Source organism: Cydia amplana, chromosome 14 (genome assembly GCF_948474715.1).
Source record: "Cydia amplana chromosome 14, ilCydAmpl1.1, whole genome shotgun sequence".
Taxonomy (NCBI): Eukaryota; Metazoa; Arthropoda; class Insecta; order Lepidoptera; family Tortricidae; genus Cydia; species Cydia amplana.
The window spans coordinates 14,783,052-14,797,932 of record NC_086082.1 but is presented as its reverse complement, the minus strand read 5'-3'; the positions used below and the strand labels follow the sequence as shown (position 1 = coordinate 14,797,932).

The 14,881-nt window shown below is 36.6% G+C and overlaps 1 protein-coding gene across 3 annotated transcripts in view; it reads right to left on the bottom strand.

Moving 5' to 3' along the window:
- The window catches only part of LOC134654215 (uncharacterized), a 189,546-nt gene that overhangs the window by 17,411 nt on the left and 157,254 nt on the right, over window positions 1–14,881 (bottom strand). For all 3 annotated transcript variants that reach the window (XM_063509684.1, XM_063509682.1, XM_063509683.1), the window contains exon 3: window positions 13,438–13,525. In XM_063509684.1, the coding sequence (XP_063365754.1) occupies window positions 13,438–13,525 (88 nt within the window). The remainder of the gene's footprint in view (window positions 1–13,437; window positions 13,526–14,881) is intronic.

Here is a 14,881-nt window from a genome sequence, read left to right as displayed (position 1 = left end):
TCGCGTTTTTCATCACTTTTCCACACATTTCTGGCGTTATCTCAGCGACAGTGTTTCGAATATTTTGTTTTAATTGCTGAAGGTTCGTTGGCCTATTAGCATAGACACGTCCCTTTAGATAGCCCCACAGAAAAAAGTCAGGAGCAGTTAAATCAGGCGATCTTGGGGGCCAGTCAATGTCACCGTTTCTCGAAATTAATCGACCGGGAAACGTTATTTTTAATGTTTCTATTGTTTTTAGTGATTAAAACACGTTGTTTCGTCGTAAAACGCTACATAATAAATTTGCCGTTTCTACACAAAATAATTTTCATGCAATAACTGTCATATTTACCGCCAAAATAAAATGACGGCAAAAAAAAGTTGTATACCTCTAAGTTGGCCACCCTGTATGTACGTATTAGGGCTTCCAAATACCGGACTTCTTACAATACCGGTATTAATACCGAAACTGTCTTCATCAATACCGGGATCCCGGGATCCCGGTATTGGATATGAATCGCTTAAAAATATATAGTTTTATTAAAAAGGGGAATTAGAAAGGCTCACTGGAATATCAGATATGTCCTAAAAGCTATTACAACAATAAACAATCAATGCCGCATCTGCAATAATTTTATTTCACACTCCGGATTGGCAATAATTTTATCCAATTTGTTGACTTCACCTCACCAGTCACATTTGTAGTCCAACTTAACCAACCAGACAACATTTTTTCAAATTTCCGTCAAAATTGGTTTGCCATTATTACAGTTATCCTTGCTCTTTCGTTTTATTTTTTGATAAAATTATAAGAACTAATTATGTGTCCATTGGACGGAGTGAAGTGGCGGGAAAGAGGGGAGGCCTTTGCCCAGCAGTGGGACATACTAATACCTAATTAAAAAAAAATTATGTGTTAATGTCACTATCATCATATTCATCACTCACATAACTTCAGGATTCATCCACCACCAACCACCAAATATTTATCTGACGCATTAGGCAACGATCTTGTTTCAATAATAAAATGCGGGCTAGAGGCCAGTTAGAGTTAGACCAAGTAAAGTCTGCAACGATTTTGATAGCATACGCAGTACGCAGTGCAAGTGTTATTTGTACGTCATAATTTCATAGAAGTTTGACGTTTAATATAACACTTGCACTGCGCGTGCTATCAAAATCGTTGCAGACTTTTCTTGGTCAACTCTAGATGCGTCTGACGTTTAGTAAGCTTTTTGATACAGCCGAATATAATGGATTTAAACGGTTTATACTGAGCATTTCCCTCATTTTTAAAAATACCGGGATCCCGGTATTGCCTTTAAAAATACCGGTATTGAAAAATGCGTTTAAAAAGACGGGATCCCGGGATCCCGAAATACCGGGATCCCGGTATTGGAAGCCCTAGTACGTATATACGTTAGAATGCAGCGTTATTCCCCAAGGAACTGAATAAAATAAGCGTCTAGACGGTTTATGAAGGATATGGAACGCTGCAAGACTGCTAAACTGAAGGTTTTTCACATTTCATCGCTAGCGTTTTCTTTCAGGCGTGGAATGTTTGAAATTTGTCAGATCCGAACCGATATTGGAAAATGCGCTTACACTATGATTTTTATACATATTACTAAGGAAAGAAAATATATCCTAAATGGGGTTGGCCGGTCGAAGTATTTAACAGATGGCGCCAGCATACTCGTAGCTTGCCCTGTCAATGCCTAGAATTGTGTCAAATTCTTATAATTTTATGGATTCCAGCCCTATAAGCCAAATCTCATAGAACAAACCTAGAGAAAGGGGCAAGCTATGATGGCGCCATCTATGCAAACCTTTGGCAGTTGCCAACCCCATTGTCTGTTTAAATGAACAATTCATACAGCAGTTCCCATACAAATTGCAGTCGGGTTGCAGTGCGTCTGTGTCGATCCTAATGGCTGGCGGTAGTTTGTGTCATGGCGAATGAGAAACACGTCATACTTAAAACCTTATCAAAGGCTGCATCGCTTGATTAATTCCACAGAGGCTGCTAATCTTTTATTTTTCAAACAGCCGGTACACTTGCCACAATTTCAAAACTGCTTTCAACGCGGTCACACAATAAACCGAACTAATAAACAATACAGGCAACGTTCGTTTACGACTGTACATATTTACGAGCGCGACTGTACCCGTAAAGCCGTCACGTGCTCGTAAAGGTTTCACACATTGTATTCGTCATAAATAATAGGAAATTCTGATACGCCATACTATTCTTTTCTGTATTTGTACAATGTACAAGGAATTTTTCGTTTATAGCGCAGCATACTCAGGGCGTCCGCTAGGTGGCGCGGTTGTGCCAAGCGGATGAGCGGGTTAACGAAAAATAGCATGAGAGACGCTATAGTCCGTCAAGCTGGATATGTCAGTAGCAATGTAAAGAAAACTAAAGTATGGTACCTATCTCTAGGAAACGAACAAAAAGCAGCAATGTCAGCACTAGTCAGCAGCACAACCTTCACACGCTCTTATTCCCTTAACAATAAAGTCGCGTCACGATCATTTTGAACACCTGACCGCTTAGCAACTTCTGCTGCTGACTGTATATCGAACAACGATGAAATGTAAACAAAACAGAATAAAATATAAATGACACGCGATTTTCGAACAATTCAAACGTAGTGTTGCTAACCCGCGATTTTTCATGCCGCCTTTTTCTACTGACAATATTTATTTGCTTGACCAGCTATAACTGGCTTTGCGGCTTGCGGCATGCTACTGCTAATATGAGTATTGTTGTCTCGAGTAATGTATATCTGAACCCACTGAGTCGTTGTACCATTTGCTTAATCAAATAACAATTATCTGCTTGGACGACCATAATGGGCCTTGTCGAGTTAATCTTCTAATTCAGGGCCCCTATTCGACATGTACAACTGTCAGATTTCGCGTCATTTGAAATTCAACTGTTGAAGTTCATTTGAAGTTCATCAAGTGCTGAAGTTCATTTGGTACAAACAATAATTTAACAAAAAACAACTTTGTTTTATTATTACTTTAAGGTTTATAATGGTTTGGTTTGGTTGTCACCTAACTGTGGATTGCTAATGTCAAATTTTGACAAGTAATGATTCCAAATGTAGACTTTTTTCTCTATGACCTTCGGCTCCATCTTGGAGTTTTTGACGTGCGAAAGGGTAATTTATAGCAAAGAGTAAAACTTTTTTTTTTCAGTACGTAAGTTTACATGAATTAATGACATCTTGTGAGCGATAGACCAACGAATGCGCTGTAGGCGATGCGGCGGCGAGTAGTGGAACTTACGTGACAATTTCCATCAATCAAAAAGGGACTACATTGCTGAATGTCGATAAAGGCTATTAATAATTGAATTTTAACAGCAAGAATGCCTTATTGACAAGCGATCTCTTTGTTGAACCCACACCTACACGTCAAATAATGCTTGCTCCACACATTCTCCTATAAACGCTCAAAATTGTAAAAAAATGAAACAATTTACTCATCACCTCTCTCAACTCAAGCTGCCTATTTCTAAACCACGTTAATAAACCACAAGTTGTACCTTAAGAGCCAACAGGAGCTGAGATTTAAATATTTTAGGTAAATATACCCGTCTCGCTAACGGAAGCGGCACCTAAAACTAATGCGATAAGGACAAGGTGAAAAATCCTGCGTAAAAATCTCAAATATCGAGGTCGAGTACGAAACCTCCTGTTTCCTGTTTACTTTTAACTGTTTCCTCCTCCAAAACTTAACCAATCGTAACCAAATTTGGAAATCTAAATGATTATGAAATTATCTGTGTCGGACCGTTTTGCTTTTTTGGCTAATTGATATCAGTTTTGAATACCACGCCTCTCATTGCGGCATAGTCAATTAGGCCATTTTGGCCATTTTTGAAGGGCTCTAGCGCCTTAAAAAACAAAAATATCAAAAAAAGCAAAACGGTCCGACACAGATATTGACAATATTAATCTGTGTTAAAAAAATCATTGCTCTAGCTTCAAAACCCACGGAGGAAACAGTCGAGTACGTTTGTATGGAGAAATGACCACTCCTGTTGGCTCTTAACACATTTCGTAAACCACATATTCAGAAAAGTCCGTATTTTATTACTAAGTGGAACATGAATAGCTTGTATTACTTTTTTGGCATAAAAGTAATCTAAATTAGTCAAAATATTTTGACTAAATATTGCGCTACTGCTACCTACTATATAGGTACCTACTACCTTAGTAACTTGGTAACTTTGTCAGTCACCAACTATTTTGATGCTACCTACAAAGAGCATCAAAATAGTTGGTGACTGACAGGTCAGGCTTCGGTCTTGGTAAGTAATATAGTCAAATACAGTAGGTCATAAGACCTAACATTACTACCAAGACCTAAAAGTACCTATTGTTTAATATGTATCTACTCAGAGATGATTTTTAATTAAAGGAGATTAAATACATATATGTTATTCAACTACAAATAAAAAAATTAGATCTATTTTAGTTTACACATTTTTTTTCCTTTAATTTTAATAAAACATTAAAGTTTTTAAGCATTCAACTTTATTTAATTTTCTTCACTTTATTATTTTCTGATATTTAAGTAGGTATGGTGTTTCAGGTTGGTAACAGGAAATAAGAAAACCACACCTCTCCAAAAACTCTGCTGGTGATTCACATCTGTAAGTTTAAATATGAAACATGATAAAAACACTTAAATTAAAAACTTAATGTCTGGGAGACCGAGTTTTGCTCGGGAAACATATAATAACCCAAAAATGCGCGTTTTCCCAGAGATAAAACCTAGCTAGATCGATTTTGCGCCCCCGTAAACCTCCATATAGCAAATTTCATCTAAATCCGTTTAGAGCCGTTCCCGAGATCCCCGAAATATATATACATATAAATAAATAAATAAATATACAAGAATTGCTCGTTTAAAGGTATTAAAAACTTATAAATAAATTATTAGCCCTAAATCCTGGTAGTGAGTGTAGTGACCTATACCAAGTGCGGTAGGGTGCCCTTCTGCAGGCTGCCCGCTTGCCCCGCTGGATAAGAATGCTGATCCGCATCATCAAAAGCATACAGATATAAAGCGCTTTGACAGCTCCTCATAGAGGCAACGCGCGCTAGGCCGCACGCCATAAATCTAAGCTAAAGTCTTAAATTCGAGATCATGAACATGAAATATTGTTCGCTATAATATTAAAATCATAGGTATTAGACCTATGATTTTACTATTATAGCGAAAAGTTAGCAGGAGACGGCCGTGCCGTGGTCGTGATAGGTACAGCATGCGTGGACCAGACAAGTAAACCCTGAATTATGTCCCTACCTATTTTACTATACCTTTGTTCACCATTATGTTCACCTATGTATATTTACTCTTCTTTTTCAAGATGTAACCCGTATAATCGGGCTGTATAATTGCCTCAATTTTTTTTACACAAAGTTGTATGTAATCTTAATTCGATAATTAATGATGTTTTACATATTTATCATATACTATTTTGCAAATTTTTCTTGGATATTTGTACGTTGTTTATTTCGATTGACGATTACTATGACAGCGTTTTTTTTTTCTTTTTTGGCATTTACTACAGTAGCCAGTGTCATGTCGATATAAAAACACTTTAAAAATAAAGGTTGAGTCCTCAATACAGTGACATTATAACTCAAACAAGAACCATCCAAAGGGGGGTGGGGGGAAATTTCGTTATCTGCCTCTCTATCACTCTTGCATATACGAGCGAAATTTAATGGTGGCAGATAACGAAATTGGTATCGCGGCAGGCCCTCTTTAAACAAACCGCCTTGATTCATCAATGTTATATTTATTAGGAACAAACGTTGACTGCCGACTGTTCTATATATTATACTACTCTTTGCTGCCCACTTCTAGCGCTGGCGGTACACCGCGAAAATCAGTAAAATGCTGCAAATGGTGTTAAAGGTCTGAAAATCGGTACGATTGATCTTTAGGACATTTGAAACAATTTGACCCGAAGCGCCAACCAATAAAAAAAACGAGAGGAGTTATGACGTCATGTTTCTTTGTATGAAATAAAAAAATAATGTTTAGAAACCTATCGTGTATGGTATTAAACGAAAGGGCTTTCTGAGCCAATGCTAAAAATATATCACATAGTTACATTTCAGTCATTTTGTTTAAATTATAATAAAAATAGTTTTCAAAACATACCAAGTTTGGGCTTCTCCAGATACAATACCATAATTTTTTTTTGTAAAATATACCTCAAATTATCCCTAATATCCTCATATCTAACCCTAATAAAGCAATTTTGAAATTATTTACATTTAGGTTTTTTTTTTAATTTTTCAATTTTACAAAGTGTAATAATAGCCCTGCCGAATTACTCAATACGAGTAATAATGTCATTCGGGTAAAATAAGAGTATTGAAACTTGCTTTTTCTACTCCCGTACTTTTATTTGTCATTTAAAGGGTCGTGCACACACCTTTAAACCCCTAACTTATAGTTATCAACACAAGTCTTTAGTCTATTCCCCAAAAAAATATTTGTGCATACACGCAGTATCTTTTTGGCACTTTTACGATACTTCGTGTAATCACCACTTAAAAAATATTGTATGGAATACATTGTTTCCAATCTAATTTTAATTGTCATTTCTGACAGATGAGTAAACCATATACATGTTTTGGTTAATGGTACGATTATTTTCATCTTTATAGGGCTGTATCTCCTAAACCGTGCGTCGTAGCACAAAAATAATCAAATTTTCGTTCCCCTTTGAAACTCCTAAGTAATATTTAGAAAACACAAAAAACAAAAAAAATAAAGATTTTTTTTATAGGGTTGTATCTTCTAAACCGTGCGTCGTAGCGCAAAAATATTAAAATGTTCATTCCTCTGTAAGAAACCCTAATTAATATTTAAAAAAAAAACACAAAAAAGAGATTAAAAAACACAAAAAAAAACTTTATAATGCTGTATCTCCTAAACCGTGCGTCGTAGCGCAAAAATAATCAAATTTTCGTTCCCCTTTAAGAAACCCCTAAGTAAGATTTAAAAAACACAAAAAAAGAAAAAAAAAGAAAAAGAGGAAGAAAAATATTTATAGGGCTGTATCTCCTAAACCGTGCGTCGTAGCGCAAAAATAATAAAATTTTCGTTCCCCTTAAGAATCCCACGCACTGAACAACCTATCACATTAGGACATGAAACAATCATCATCATCCATTTTTATTATTATTTCATTGCATTTCAAAGTAAGTGCTTGGTCGTAGAAAAAGTATTGTATGCAACGTTGTTTAACTGAGTCAAAAAATACTAGTGGCGTCTTTATTAACAATTTTCGGTTGTTGTTTGTTGTTATTGTTACTCACGCCACTCGCCTTTTTTGACCTCTCTTAAACAACAGTTGCATAAAATACTATAACATGTTCCTTTGGTAATATCTAAGCTTTAAGTAAGAAAAAGTTCTGATGAGTGGGGGGTGGAGAACTCGGGAAAGGGGGGACGTTAAAGGTGAGTTTTTTCGGTTAATTCTTTCTTAATTATTACATAGACAATTTTTACTACGACTTATAGATTCCGAGATATAAGCGACTTTCTGAAAAAAACCGTTATATATTAATTTTATGCTTTCTTTTTAAATATTTAATTGAGAGATTCATAGATCACACTATGTAAAATTGAAAAATAAAAAAAAACCTAAATGTATATAATTTCAAAATTGCTTTATTAGGGTTAGATATGAGGATATTAGGTATAAGATTAGAGGTATATTTTACAAAAAAAAAATTACCGTATTGTATCTGGAGAAACCCAAACTTAATTGGTATGTTTTGAAAATTATTTATATTATAATTTAAAAAAAAATACTAAAATGTAATGATGTGATATATGTTTGGAATCGGCTCAGAAAGCCCTTTCGTTTAATACCAAACACGATAGGTTTTTAAACAATATTTTTTTATTCCTTACAAAAAAAGATGACGTCATAACTCCTCTCGTTTTTTTTATTTGTTGGTGCTTCGGGTCAAATTGTTTCAAATGTTCTACAGATCAATCGTACCGATTTTCATACCTTTAACATCATTTGCAGCATTTTACTGAATTTCTTGGTGTACCGCCAGCGCTATATAGGTATACTTGGTCAACCAGATCTTGACAGTAGAAAAAGGCGGCAATTTTGAAAAATGTAGGCGCGAAGGGATATCGTCCCATGGAAGATTTGAATTTCGTGCCTTTTTTTACTGACAAGATTTGGTTGACCAGCTATATACATATTATACTACTCTTTGCCTACGCCTTTGTTTTAAACTTTTTTTTAACAAGTTTTCACAGACAATTAAAAATTTGACATAGACACATCAAGGCGGTTTGTTTACAAAGGGGCCTATCGGGAAGTGCGAAAATCGAAACTCAGCTATTTGCCTCTTTATCGCTCGAATATGCAAGAGTGATAGAGAGGTTAGATAACTTCTGACTGTATTTTTCTTTAAATATTTTCAAATATAATTAAGTTGCGTTGTTTTATCACAAAGTTAAAAAGACTTAAAAGACCACTGTCTGTATCATCACCATCAGATCAGCTCGATGGTAACCATAAAAATATTGTATTGTCACCCATATTACATATTATGTACTTATGTAAATTTTCAACTTCATTGAACACCCGAGAAGTGGGTCAAATCTAGACACGCGGTAGCGTGTCCAGCCAAGTTCAAAGCAACCGTGTGTAATATTACACGAACCATTTCGAGCTACTTTTGACCCCTTCACAACTTGAAACCTACTTAACCTACACACATGAAATTTGGCACATGTATTCAAGTCCCTTAGCTTGTACAAAATACAAAATTTCATAAACATAGCTCAAACAGTTATTAATAAATTACCGTTTAAAAACCGGCATTTTTGTGACTGACTGACATATAGATCAAAAACCTAACCCACTTCCAGATGACCTAGAAACTTGAAATTTGGCATCAAGGTAGACTATTAGCTGTATATAGAGGAAAAAATCTGAAAACTGAAAATTATTGATATTTCGATGGAAAAAATAATAATTAATAGTTATAGACCAAAAACCTAACCCACTTCTAGATGACTTAGAAACTTGATATTTGGCATCAAGGTAAACTATTAGGTGCATATAGAGGGAAAAAACTGAAAACTGGAAATTATTGATATTTCGATGGAAAAAAAATAATTAATACTTATAGACCAAAAACCTAACCCACTTCTAGATGACTTAGAAACTTGATATTTGGCATCAAGGTAGACTATTAGGTGCATATAGAGGGAAAAATCTGAAAACTGGAAATGATTGATATATCGATGGAAAAAAAAATACTTATAGACCAAAAACCTAACCCACTTCTAGATTACTTAGAAACTTGATATTTGGAATGAAAGTAGACTATAAGGCGTATACAAAAGAAAAAATGTAAAACTGAAACTTTTTGACAATTAACCGCGCGTTAGCGAGGGTCTCCTTTTCAGCTTAGGCAAACTGCTTTCATAATGAATACTATAGTAATTTCTGTACAAAAAGTAATGATATCCCAACAAAAACATAAATGTGAAATGAGAGCCAAGTTCAATATTGAGAATATGTGTCGTTGTTAACTCGCCGACAAAAGAATTGAGATCTATATGGGTGCCAAGTTCTGTGCTGTGTAGAAAATCCTGAAATTATAAAGGATTTGTCTTGGCTAGTTTTTACGTATAGGCATATAGGTAATATATATTTTTCTGTTAGTTTTTCAAAAACTTGGTTTGTTGTTAAAAACTAGCCAAGACAAATCCTTTATAATTTCAGGATTTTCTACACAGCACAGAACTTGGCACCCATATAGATCTCAATTCTTTTGTCGGCGAGTCAACAACGACACGTATTCTCAATATTGAACTTGGCTCTCATTTCACATTTATGTTTTTGTTGGGATTTAATTTGCATGATTTGATTGGAACCACATTGGAACAGACAGACAACCAACGGGACAGATGAAACTAAGTAAAAGCTTGAAAAAATGTGGCTTTTTCAATTTCTATTGCAACTTCAGATGAAAACGGGGTTTCTATTGTTTCCCAGATAGTTTTAAGCCATAATGTATTGTTTGCTCGAATTTTCGTTAGTCATAATTCATTTGGTTCAGAAACGCGTCACTTTTCAGGATTGCCATAAAACAAATCTAACCTAACCTAACCTATCTATAGGATAACCTAACTAAAATCTTGAAATGTTAACGGTTTCAGTTTTATGAGTAATGATAATATGACAAACAATACATTATGACTTAAAACTTTATGGGAAACAACGGGACCCCATGAAAACGTCCTTATTGAAGCATAAGGACCCTTAATTTATGGAAAGCCACATATAACAACCAATTCGAGGCTACTAGGTGGCAAAATACGACTCAATACGAGTAGGTAGGTCAAATACACGAGAGTAAGGATTTATATTTGGCCAAATATTCTTGTGACAAAGTTATTCTTCCTCGCGTTATCTCGATTTTGCCACGGATCATGAGAACCTATTGTTCGCTTGACAATTAATCTCAAGGATTGGCGTAGGCACTAGTTTTTCCGAAAGCAACTGCCATCTGACCTTCCAACCCAGAGGGTAAACTAGGCCTTATTGGGATCTGTTAGGCTGTTAAAGTTTAAAGTTACCTACTCGTAAGTCTCGTAACACAACATATAAGTTTCACATAACAAAATTACTTACATATATATATATATATATTATGTACCTAAACATATTACTTTTCTAAAAAAAGGACTGAAATCTAGTGCTGCGAAGAAACGGTATTTTTGTTCGGCTTTTTTGTTGCTATTTTGGCATATGGATACATGGTAGAAGAAGTAAGTATGGAATCCTCCTCCGTTTTGCGTGGTCCGACGCACCTGGCCGGGTTTTCGCGATTTTCCGTCAATGTCTGTCAATACCTTATTTCTTACGAACACCTAAAATAATAAGTTTAAAATTAATCTCAATGTCTCCAGTTTGCTGTTCATTCAAACTGACAAAATCCAAATTTCTGAGGCAATATACGACCGCTGTCTTATATAAGCCATTAAAATTCATCATGAATAACCCCACGTTGCGTTGTTATAAATTTAATTAAATAAATAATTATTGTATTTCATTTATAACAACTAATTAGGCATAGCGTCCAATTTAGAATATGACACAGGCACTAGTTCTTACGAATGTTACCTTAATTTATTAATCAAAGGACCTGAGGTAAAAGTGAGAAGAGGTTAATAAGCAGATGCACCAGCTAGTCGCCGACGCTCCGCTTCCCCCGGGATTAGCCCTTAAGCCTGCACCTAACAGACTGGCTCATAGGGGGCTATGAGCTTGCTGTTGCGTCAATTTTCATTTTTAGAAAAAAAACTAGTCTACTAACTACTAACAACACAATAAATGCTTATTTTGCCGCATTCTTCACTATCTCTCCCTATTTCACTGCCATCTAACCCTGAGGACAAAAATATAGCTTATTGTGGCTACTCCGTCTTCCTCATGACTCATGCTCATGATATTTTACTTCACCATAAAGTAATTGGTGTAATATCAAATGATATTTTTCACACAAGTTACAAGAAGTTCATTGCTAAGAGCCGGGGTTAGGACCCACGACGATTGGTTTAAAATTTAAACTTTATATATAATTTGTTACCTAGTAATTATACTAAATCTGTTTTCTTTTTGACATTTAGTGGTATATGTATTGCTGTATGTTTATTGTCAAGTTTTTTTTAATTCTGGACAATTGTCATATATTCGTTTTCATGATAGATCTACACCAACGCAACTGCATGTCATGTTCTTGCGGTTTATTTTTATAACGCCAAGATCGAAATTTGACTGTTAACTCCATCTTGCGTCGAGTAGGGGAATCAAAAAACTATAGAAAATAGAAATGCAGTTTACTCTATGCCATAGAATCCCCTTTTAAATGTCATAAATCCAAACATGGCGGCCATACCAATAGACAACCAAGTCTAGCGATGAAATGATTTGTTTACATGAGATTCACTGACAGGTGACACACTTTACCTATTCGACAACCCATGATTGTTCAGATTCAAATGAACTTCAACATGCGACGTCAAAAGTGGCATGTCGAATAAGGCCCCTGGATATCCTCTCATTAACTTCATTGAGCCTGGCCCGGAGGTAGGTAGTGCTAGTGGTGTTAGCCGCGAAAGGTTTACATCTGGCCTCCGCTACTGGGAGCTAGGTCACTTTTCCTTTAGTATGAGACATCTTTTTCAGTTTATTATCATCATCTTCATCTTCCTCGCGTTGTCCCGGGATTTTTGCCACGGCTCACGGGAGCCTGGGGCCCGCTTGGCAACTAATCCCAGTAATTGGCGTGGGCACTATAGTTTTTACGAAAGCGACTGTCATCTGACCTTCCAACCCAGAGGGTAAACTAGGCCTGTATTGGGATTAGTCCGGTTTCCTCACGATGTTTTCCTTCACCGAAAAGCGACTGGTAAATATCAAATGATATTTCGTACATAAGTTCCGAAAAACTTTTTCAGTTTATTATATTATTAATTATATTCGTGCCTAAAAATACATCGATAACAAGAACTACAGATATACCTATAAAGGGGACTTAGATTACTCGGAAATATTTTTCTTAAACAATTAAATCATGCTATAAATCTGTCTAAATACATATAAATAAATAATAATAAAGAAAGACCTTGGTACCTGTGGCTTTGTTTCTAATGTAACTAATATCTTAAAGTTAGAAAGGATGAACATAGAAGCAGTCCAGCAGAGGACTAGAATATGCTGTTGAGAAGAAGATTTCAAACGTCGAAACTTCCCTATCCTGAATCTGAATCGAAGTAGGTAAGTATTTGCAAATAGCCCTGGACACAATAGAACCTACATCCAACGACGGAATCAAATTCTAGCCCGTTACCGAGGCCGTAAACGGCGAATGAGATACCCTTCCGCAGTTTACTTGTGTTAATAATTGATGAGTAGGCTTTCGAGGGTCTTGGTAGCGGCCTTGAAGCACGTCCGATAGAGTTTATGAGGGTAATGACCAGTTAAGTGACAATGGTAGGGCCGTATAAGGCCGTATTTCGGGGTTGGCCCCATACTATAAGGTGCTCAGTACCTATAATCCCAAAACCTCCCTGGCAACGGGAATGCAGTTATTTTAGCCATCCTGGTAAGACGCCGTTAATTCAATTAAATTTATTTATTTAATAGACAACAATGGCCCATGATGGTTAGTAACAATTAAAGTTAAAAACTAAGTGTTAGTGGAACAAAAACAGAAAGCGACAGACAAAAACAGACAGCAATCTATCACCTAGTAGCGCGCGCGTATATTCGCGAGCGCCTGCGTAAACTCACAAATCTCGCTCGAAGTAACATAATCTCATGGTAATCGAGAACGAAACACAGAGGTGAAGGTATATAGGACTTACCCGACGTGTCCCAAACAGAGAAGTTGACTCTGAAATCAGCGACTGTACATGTGTAGCCGTATTTCTCGAAGCCCGTCGGACTGTACGCCTGAAACAAACAGAATGTGTGATTAAGTTAAGAGACGGGAGATATTTCACATACAAGAGACTGATTCAATTAAGTACGTAGTAATAATAGTATGGGAGTAATGAAATGAAATATTTTCATTACTCTATTAAAGGTGACATTCGGATGGCAGCAGCGTTGTGGCAGCGGGATGTAGAGATTTTACTGTATTTCCTTGATAAATTGGGTGACGGATTGGATGTTTTATTCCTCCCAATTCCCACTACCGCAACGTCCGCAACGCTACTACAGTCACTGAATTGTCACCTTTCGATGGTTAGTTATGAGAATAAGGGCTTATTTAGACGACGCGCGTAGGTACTCGTATACCTACGATTTTAGTTTCATTGCGGATCAATTCAGCCGACTGATCAAACGACGCAATGTAATCAAACTCGCATGTCTAAATGAGGCCTAAGATTAAAAAATTCCTTAGTTGAAAAAAAAAAAACTTCGACATCTTTAGAAGACAGTTTACAAATATATTCATGGGGGTTCGAATAAATATTGAATTAAAATCAAATCAAATATCTTTTGTGTTTTCTGTTGTGTCGCATGTTCCGGTGTAGGATTTGGCAGATTACCACGGAACCGCCGATACACGACACCCTTCGGCCAGAAGTCCGCGCTGGCGATGGTTTCCAGCAGCGGCCGCGGCACGCGCACCACGAACGAGGTGAAGTGCACGTATTGGCGCGATCGCAGCTGGAACACTTTCAGCTCGTACCGGATCTTCTTGCGAACATATTCTACCACATCGTCAGCCGTGGCGGAAACGTGCAGGCGCGATACATATAGCGCCGTATTCGGCAATTAAGGGTTAAAGTTTGCCACACTATTATCTCCGTCAGCACAAACCGCAGTGCTTGCCGGGACCACTAATTGTCACACAACGTTTAAATTATCCGCGAACACCTCATTATGGCGCCGAATTAAGGCGCGCTGGGGATGGAGGCGAACTTTTTATGAATATCACTATCACTACATAGTATAAAACAAAGTCGCTTAAATTCCCGCTCTCTTTCTGTCTGTATGTATGCTTAGATCTTTAAAACTTCGCAACGGATTTTGATGCGGGTTTTTTAACAGATTAGAGTGATTCAAGAGGAAGGTTTATGTATAATTTGTTAACCCGTGCGAAGCCGGGGCGGCGCTAGTGTTGTTATATAACGCGTCGGTGACAAATAAGTCTACAGTTGCTTGATGTTAAGCAGTTATAGAAGTCTATATACGCCGATCCGTTAAAAATCAATTTGATTTGACCTCATCTCTATCAGTCGAGATGACATTTTATCGAGTGTGTGATCACGCTGATGACATGCCGCAATGGTGGTGTAA